This window comes from Cebus imitator, unplaced genomic scaffold (genome assembly GCF_001604975.1).
Source record: "Cebus imitator isolate Cc_AM_T3 unplaced genomic scaffold, Cebus_imitator-1.0 Scaffold755, whole genome shotgun sequence".
NCBI classification, from domain to species: Eukaryota; Metazoa; Chordata; class Mammalia; order Primates; family Cebidae; genus Cebus; species Cebus imitator.
In genome coordinates this window covers 418,661-428,087 of record NW_016108070.1, presented here as the reverse complement: position 1 = coordinate 428,087, position 9,427 = coordinate 418,661, and the positions used below count along the sequence as shown (strand labels likewise).

Here is a 9,427-nt window from a genome sequence, read left to right as displayed (position 1 = left end):
TTTTTTTCTTTTTTTGTTGAGACAGAGTCTCACTCTATCTCCAGGCTAGAGTGCAGTGGCACGATCTCAGTTCATTGCAACCTCCCAACTCCCTGGTTCAAGCCATTCTCCTGCCTCAGCCTCCCAAGCGGCTGGGATTACAGGCATGCGCCACCACACCCAGCTAATTTTTGTATTTTTAGTAGAGACAAGGTTTCACCATGTTGGCCAGGATGGTCTTGATCTCCTCACATTGTGATCTGCCTGCTTCAGCCTCCCAAAGTGCTAGGATTACAGGCGTGAGCCACTGCGCCTGGCCACATTTAACTTATTTTAATAAATTCATTTGAAATTTATTTTGATCTATGTTATATGTAACATTTTTGCATTCTTCTCTGTCATTTATTTTTTTTTTTTATTTTTTTTGAGACAGGGTGTCAACTCTGTCACTCAGGCATGATCAGAGCTTACTGCAGCCTTGACCTTCTGGGCTCAATCAGTTCTCCTACCTCAGCATCTGGAGTCACTAAGACTACAGGCATGTGCCACCATACTCTGCTAATTTACAAAACAATTTTGTAGAGATGGGGTCCCACCATGTTGCCCTGGCTGGTCTTGAATTCCTGGGCTCAACTGATCCTCCCACTTCAGTCTCCTGAATTGCTGGGATTACAGGTGTGAGCCGCCATGCCCAGCCTTCTTTCCCATTTAACTATCTATAAAGCATTAATAATCCTTTTCTCTTTTTTTAAGATGGCGTCTCGCTCTGTCGCCAGGCTGGAATGCAGAGTCGCCATCTCCGTTCTCTGCAACCTTCGCCTCCTGGTTCAAGCGATTCTCCTGCCTCAGCCTCCTGAATAGCTAGGACTACAGGAGTGTGCTATCACATCCAGCTAATTTTTGTATTTTCAATACAGACTGGGTTTTACCATGTTGGCCAGGGTGGTCTCGATCTCTTAACCTTGTAATCCGCCTGCCTCGGCCTCCCAAAGTGCTGGGATTACATGCATGAGCCATGATACGAGGCCTATAAAGCATTAATAATTATCCTTTTTAATGGCTACACATTTCATCCTTTTTATTTACTATGATTTACTAAGCCTTCCTCTATTAGTAAACATTTAACCTTATTTTAGTTTTTGCTATCATAGGTTTCAAAAAGTTTCATAAATATGAGATTTTTGAACTTATTAAATTATGTCCTTAAAATAAATTCCTGGCTGGGCACAATGGCTCACACCTGTAATCCTAGCACTTGGGGAGGCTGAGACGGGCAGATCACCTGAGGCCAGGAGTTCACGACCAGCCTGGCTAACGTGGTAAAACCCTGTTTCTACTAAAAATACAATAAATTAGCTGAGTGTGGTGGTGCATGCCTATAATCCCAGCTACTCAGGAGGCCGAGGCAGAAGAATCACTTGAACCCAGGAGGTGGAGGTTGCAGTGAGCCGAGGTCATGCCATTGTACTCCAGCTTGGGCAACAAGAGTGAAACTCCACCTCTCAAAAAAAATAAAATTAAATAAGTAAATAAATTCCTACAAATGTGACTTCTAGTTCAAAAGATACTGTTGTACAAACAGTTTACTATTCATCTGCAACTAGATGATGGGGTTTTCATGAATTTATTGTTGAAAAATAGCTGTCCTAATAACAGTGATGTAATAGTACATTTTTGTTATTGTTGTGTGTTTTACAAAGCCTCACTTTCTGCTGGGAAGCAACATGATAAAACTGCCTTTTTGCTTGAATACATATATATGATTTTAACATTTTAACACCTAAAAATGGAAAAAAAAAATTCTAGTTCATTAATTACCACATGGATTTCGGTTTTTCCATACTTAACAGGCTTTTTTTTCTTTTTCTTATATATACTTTTTGAGAGAGTCTTGCTCTGTCATCCAGGGTGGTGTACAGAGGTGCAATTTTGGCTCACTGCAACCTCTGCCTACAGGCACCAGGCTCGGCAAATTTTTGTATTTTTAGTAGAGATGGGATTTTGTCATGTTGGCCAGGCTGGTCTCAAACTCTTAGCCTCAGGCAATCCACCCACTTCTACCTCCCACAGTGCTGGGATTACAGGTGTGAGTCACCAAACCCAGCCACAACATTTATGCTAAAAGTTTTGTATTCAAATTTATTGAGGTAAAATTGAAGTACAATAAAAACAAACTAAACGTATTTAAAGTATACAATTTCATCAATTTTGACATATGTGTATACCTATGAAGCCATCACCACAATCAAGATAACCATCATTTCCATCATCCCTAATATTTTCCTCCCATTCCTTTGCAATCCATCCCTCCTTCTATCCCTGTTCCCAGGTAACCATTAATCTGCTTTTTATCAATATAGATCAATTACCTTATCAGAATTGCATATAAATGTAATTATATAGAATGTACTTTTCAAGACCCTGTCTTTATAAAAAATATTTTTTAAAATAGCCAGGCACAGTGGTGTAGTTCTAGCTACTCAAAAGGCTGAGGTAGGAGGATCCCTTGAGCCTAGGAATTTGAGGCAGTAGTGAGCTATGATTGTGCCACTGCACTCCTGAGACCCATATCTCTTTAAAAAAAAAATACTCTCTTTTCTCTCTTTTGTCTGCCTTCTTTCTTTTAGCACAATGCATTTGAGATTCATCCGTGCTGTTGCATGTATCAGTAGTTCATTCCTTTTTATTGCTGAATAGTATTCCATTGTACAGAGGAACCACACAATTTGTTTTCTGTGTTCTCTGTTCACCTGTTGATAGATATTTAGGTTGTTTTCAGTTTTTGCCTTTTCATTGTCCTAAATTTTTTAAGGTCCAATGCAGAATGATTATAAAGCTATATATGGCCAGGCGCGGTGGCTCATGCCTATAATCCCAGCACTATGGGAGGCCGAGGCGGGTGGATCACGAGGTCAAGAGATCGAGACCATCTTGGTCAACATGGTGAAACTCAGTCTCTACTAAAAATACAAAAATTAGCTGGGCACGGTGGCACATGCCTGTAGTCTCAGCTACTCAGGAGGCTAAGGCAGGAGAACTGCTTGAACCCAGGAGGCGGAGGGTGCGGTGAGCCGAGATTGCGCCATTGCACTCCAGCCTGGGTAACAAGAGCGAAACTCCATCCCAAAAAAAAAAAAAAAAGCTATATATTTAATATCCTAGTATACCAACTGGTTCTAAATATCAATTGCAAAGACATGTATACTAAAGACGCAAGAAAACACATATATAAATGATAAATTACCAGGATGCTTTTCATGCAATTTTTTCTTACCTTTTCATGGACTACACTGTCTAGGTAAGGGTAAACCTGAAAAGCTCCCCGAATTTTCTTCACACCTGGATACAACAATGGGACCATATTAACATAAGCCACACCATGAAACGAAAGCTGACCTTCTTCATCAGCCTAAAGGAATAAAACCAGAGAGTTATTAGTGCTATAAGCAATACAGTATAAGGTATGGAGCTCTGACTCAGCAGTTCAAAGGCCTGGTTTTAGAAACTAACTCTGCTACTTAGCCAGTTATGTGACTTTGGGCCAGTACCATAAGACATTTTGGGCCTTCTTTATCTTCAAAATGTGTTTAATAATATGATGATCACTGAGATAATGCATGCAGTGTTAATAATAAAAGCAGTAGTTGATACAAGCAGACACTTGTATCAAGTTAAAAAGAACCTCAGGAAATATCAAATTAATTAAATACTCAAATTAATTGATTAATTAATTTGAGAAAGTTAAGTAAAGCTTTATAAAAAAGCTTTAGGAGAAAGTAAAGCTTTATAAAAAGCAACAATAATAACAATAACAAAAAACTTATAAAAAATCAAAAGCTATGGCTTTTAGTTTTAGTTCACAGACTCATACAAATAAAAGGGGCCTTACAAATTATCTGGACCAGTGATGACAAATAGGCTTTAACTTATATCTCAATTCTCATTAATTGGTGGAGGTGTTTTAGCATGGTTGGTTGAGAAAAATTCTGTGTATTTATCTGGGTTCAAAGGCAAAGAATGCCTTGATAGATTAGCACTACCTGCTATGGATGAAAGCAGATGAATGACAGTCTCCTGTCCTATATTTACCATACTTGATCTCATCTAAATTCTCATTGCAAAGATGAAGAACGTGTTAATAAATATATCTTAACAGCATTTTTAATGGTTGTATTGTTTGCCACAGAAAATTTTTATAAGGAAAAAATCAGTTTTGTGAAAGAAAACACATTTAATTCCAAGCATAAAAGTAATCTCTTTGATTTCACCTCTTATAATAATTAGCAACTAGATTTAAAAGTCATATGTTCATGTGATAACATATAGTCTAGCAATCTAAGGAAAGTTAGCCAATACTTATTATATACTACAAATGGAGAAATGGGTATATAGTAGTAGCATTTTTATTATGCAAAAAGCCTATGTTTAAAGTCAACGAAACAATTCAGATACTTATTAAGTATCTGCTATTTGCCATACATCATGCTAGGTACTGTGGAGAATACAAATCAGTCTACTACATCCTACCCTCCAGGAGTTTATGAACAAGCAGAAAAGACCAGACATGCACAGTTTTAAAACAATAGATAATATGTACTAGGCTCATCAAAGCTGTACCTTTTCAAAATAGTAGTATATCTAAGATCCCTATTACACTAATTAGCAGGCTTAAACATTTTAAGTAGGTAAGTTTAACCTATAGTGAAACTATTGTGAAGGGCAAAAGAGAAATAGGGTATCTGGTAACAAAAGCCTAGAGAGTTTTTCGTGAACAATGGGGAACTAGGGTGGCCAATAATTCTGGTTTTCCCAGGACAGAGGAGTTTCCTGGGAATGAGACTTTCAGTGCTAAAACAAATGAAGTTCAGGGCAAATCAGGATGAGCAAGTCACCCTAGGGAAAACAGCTATATTAGTTCACATTTTCTTTGGTATCAGAATTGAAGCAGAATAACAGGTTGAGTCTGATTCTACATTTCTTATATAAATATTTCTGAGGGGCCATATTTACCTTTTCAGTTTTGCCAGCTTTCCCTTTGGATACAGCAATCAGAGGAACTCTTGTGATCTCTACAGGCCAAAGCCGGCAATCGGCAATTCGCTTCTGAAAACTGTAAATCAAGAATCAATCCATTAGCATTATATGCAAAATTAAAGTCAGTATAATTTAGGTTAAATGGAAATATTCTCTTTCAGAAAGTAATATAGAATATACACATATAAAAATTGGGGGGCCAGGCTCAGTGGCTCACGCCTGTAAATGCCAACACTTTGAGAGGCTGAGGCAGGCAGACGGTTTGAGCCTAGCTGTTCAAGACCAGTCTGGGCAACATGGCAAAATTCCATCTCTATGAAATATACAAAAAAAAAATTAGCTGGGCATGGCAGCAAATACCTGTGGTCTCAGCTATTTGGGGAGGCTGAAGTGGGAGGATGGCTTGAACCTAAGAGGTCAAGTCTGCAGTGAGCCGTGATCGTGCCACTGCACTCTCACCTGAGCCACAGAGTGAGACCCTGGCTCCAGAAAAAAAAAAAAAAAAAAAAGAAAACCCCTTGACCCAAAAAAAAAAAAAAAAAAAAAAAAAAAACCCTTATTAGTTTGATGGTTTTTAAAACTTTCCCATATCTATAACATTCCAAAAATAATTCTGCTCAACTGCTAGCAGAGGCAAATTGACCATTTTTAGGGCAATTTAGAAACATAAATTTAAAAACCTTAAAAAATCCATAATCTTTGACTATAAATTCCACTTCTAGTGATTTATTCTACAGAAATAATGAAACAAGTTTACAAATGGTATAAAATTGTTTATTTCTACGGTGAAAATAGTGTCCAGTTTCCAGCTTTGAAGTAATCCCTCCTGTCCTTACAAAAAGAAAAATGTTGATCAACTGGAAATAAACAACATTTCTCAGATCCATCATAGAACTGAGGTCATAAGGCAAAAACTGCTATCCTAAAATTGAGAGAGACAGGAAAATACAGAGGATCACAGCTGCAATCAGCTTAAAGACAGCAGAAGCCAGTGGTGCCGGTAACTGGTAGAAATAGTTTAATGGTAATTTTGACAAATTGCTATAGGCTGAATGGAAGTTAAGTGGACTAGATGGAAGTTAAAAACTCCAAGGGCCCACTGTTAAGGGTTCCCACACTTAACGTAAGTTTTAAATCCAGGAGCCTCACCAAGTTCTCACAGTAAAGATGGAAGAAAAATACCCTCATATTTCAGGCAGGAAGATAAGAAAAGTAACCATTTTGAAATATGGCCACAGTGTTCTTCCTATCAAAGGGTTGACCTTTAAGGTAAACTACTTTACCAGATCTTCATCTGATCTCAGGGAAGGGAATTTAGACAACTCCAACCTGTCTTGCTTCCATAAGGATAGGAGAAAAAAAAAAGATTATGAAACACTTCTGAAAGTCACAGCCCAAGGACCCAAACCTATTTACTGAGACTTAATCACAGGTTATATATAGAATACTTCCCTCCCAACAATGTGCCACTACATCAACAGAGTTTCAACATAATAACAATGAATTACAACTGAGAGGGCTACAAACCACTCTGTTAGAGAAGTTCTTGGACAAATCCAAAGATAACAGGGGAGGTGGGGGGAGGAAAAGGAAACTGAAGCCTCTGACACTTAAAACTATAACAAACAAGAAACACAACCCAGCTTCTAACCAGATTAACATAAAACTTCACGCTAAAAATACTAGTTACCCCAATTCCTATTAACCAATACATAATGTCTAGCTTTCAAATTAAAAAGCTATGAAGAATGCTATAAGGCAAGAAAAAATACAGTCCAAATAGCCAAAGCTAGCATAAGAACTGGACTAGGATACAACATAGATTTTAGAATTATCAGAAAGGAAACTTAAACTAACTATGATTATGTTAAAGACTCTTATGAAAAAAGTAGGTAACATGCAAGAACAGACAGGTAATGTTAGCAGAGATGGAAACTCTAAGAAAGAATCAAAAGGAAATGCTAGATATCAAAAACACAAACAAAAATGAATAATTCATTTGATGGGCTTATCAGCTGACTGGACATCGCTAAGGAAAAAAAAAATCAGTGAACGTGGGTATATGTGAATAGAAATGCCCCAAACTGAAACGCAAAGGAAAAAAAAAATCATAACAGAATATCCAAGACTTGTGGAACAATTACAAAAGGTGTAACTAGACATAACAGAAAGATAAGAAAGAAAAGAGCAGAAGAAATATTTGAAGTAGGCCAGGCGTGGTGGCTCACGCCTGTAATCCCAGCATTTTGGGAGGCCGAGGTGGGTGGATCACCTGAGGTCAGGAGTACGAAACCAGCCTGGCCAACATGGTGAAACCCCGTCTCTCCTAAAAATACAAAAATTAGCCGGGAATGGTGGTGGGCGCCTGTAATCCCTGCTACTCAGGGAGGCTCAGGCAGGAGAATCACTTGAACCTGGGAGGTGGAGGTTGCAGTGAGACCAGATCACGCCACTGCACTCCAGCCTTGGCAACAAAGCAAGATTCCATCTCAAAAAAAAAAAGAAAAAAAAAGCAAGAAATATTTGAAGTGATAATAGCTGAGAATTTTCCAAAATTAATTACGGACACCAAACCACAGATCCAGGAATCTGAGAGAATACCAGGTAGACTAAGTATAAAAACAAACAAACAAAAAACTTTATCTAGGCATATCATTTTTAAACTGCAAAAAAGAAAATCTTAAAAAAAAGCCAGAGGAAAAAACACTTTACCTATAGAGGAACAAGGACTAGAAATACATTGGACTTCTCTTCAGAAACCATGAAGGAAGAAGAGAATAGAGAAATATATTCAAAGCTGTGAAAGAAAAACCCACCAACTTAGAATTCTGTACCTACTAAAATTACCCTTCAAAAATGAAGGAGAAATAAACTCTTTTTAGAACAAATAAAAATTAGAGGAGTTTCTGGCAAGGAGACGTGCCTTACAAGAAATGCTATAAGTTTCCTTCTCTAAGAGAGAAGGAAAATGACTTGAGTCAGAAACTTGTATCAACATAAAAAAGAGCATCAGGAAATGTCATAAATGAAGGTAAAATAAATTTTTTCATGTTTTTCATTCTTAATAGATCCAATAACTATCTGTTCAAAGTAATAATGGCAACAATGTATCCTCAATAAAATATTAGCAAATCCAACTAACAATGTACAAAATTAATTAATTATACACCATGACCAAGTGGGGGACCAGGGGTATATAAAAACTCTAAAATATCTGCTCATTTTTTCTGCTCAGTTTTTCTATAAATCTAAAGCTGCTCTAAAAAACCAGACTATCCTTTTTTTTAAAGTCAGAGTTGTTCATTCAGATTGCGTATAGATTGATAATCTCCCAATTCTCATCTCTACCTAATGACCAGGTCAGTGTGACCAAGACTGATAGTTACCTACACAATATCAGCATATCTGTTCTTTAGTACTTAAATCTTGATTTGGCCTGGGTGACAATGTGTTCAACTAAAATACTTTATTGTCTAGCCTTCTTGCATCCAGAGGTTGGCTAATGAGATATAAACAGAAGTTGCCAGATTCCAGGAAGGTTACACAAGAGGTTTTAAGATAGCCAGCATGTGTCCTTTTTTATCCATAATCATTATCCTCTTCTGAACTTCTGCCAGAAATGTGAGTCTGCAAGCTGCAGCTCCAGCAGCCAGCTTTGGACCATAAGACAACCTCACATATTAAAGAAGGTGGAGCAAAAAGAAAGATGGAGCCTGGATATCGTGTGTGCGTGTGTGTGTGTGTGTGTGTGTGTGTCTGTGTGTGTGTCTGTGTGTGTCTGTGTGTGTCTGTGTGTAGAGCCAGGGTCTTGCTTTGTTTGGTCTTGTGTGTGTCTGTGTGTCTGTGTGTAGAGCCAGGGTCTTGCTTTGGTCTTGAACCTGCTTCAGCCTCTCAAAGTGCTGGCATCAGCTGGACTTCTTTTATGTAAAAGAGGAGTAAGCACTCACCTTGGTTAAACCACCATCACTGAGTGTTTCCATTATTAGCAGATGAACACAACATCACTCTAACATACAGATGTGATAAATAAGAAAGTCTCAATTGAAAATCACCTTAACTCAAATATAAATAAAATTAACAAAAGTAACACTTCTTCCCACTTATAAGCCTTTGTGGATTAGACATACTTCCTTCCTCTTACCTGACCACTGCAGGAGGATCAAGGTAGCAGCGACTTTCCAAGTCCCAAATAATCCTTTTCTTTATGCACTCTGCTTGATTCCTAAATTCTCTGTCCTGTAAAATATAAGATAGAGACTTCTGTTCTCTGTATGTGTGCCATGATTTCATTCTGCTCCATCTATAGGGCATTCTTTTTTTCTTTGAGACGGAGTTTCACTCGTTACCCAGGCTGGAGTGCAATGGCGCGATCTCGGCTCACCGCAACCTCCGCCTCCTGGGTTCAGGCAATTCT

The 9,427-nt window shown here is 38.0% G+C and overlaps 1 protein-coding gene across 4 annotated transcripts in view; it reads right to left on the bottom strand.

Moving 5' to 3' along the window:
• CFAP70 (cilia and flagella associated protein 70) overlaps positions 1-9,427 on the bottom strand; it is a 103,235-nt gene that overhangs the window by 63,217 nt on the left and 30,591 nt on the right. For all 4 annotated transcript variants that reach the window (XM_017519539.2, XM_017519540.2, XM_017519542.2 and 1 more), the window contains exons 8-10: positions 9,155-9,249; positions 4,990-5,089; positions 3,254-3,388 (exon numbers count right to left, since the gene is read on the bottom strand). In XM_017519539.2, the coding sequence (XP_017375028.1) occupies positions 3,254-3,388; positions 4,990-5,089; positions 9,155-9,249 (330 nt within the window). The remainder of the gene's footprint in view (positions 1-3,253; positions 3,389-4,989; positions 5,090-9,154; positions 9,250-9,427) is intronic.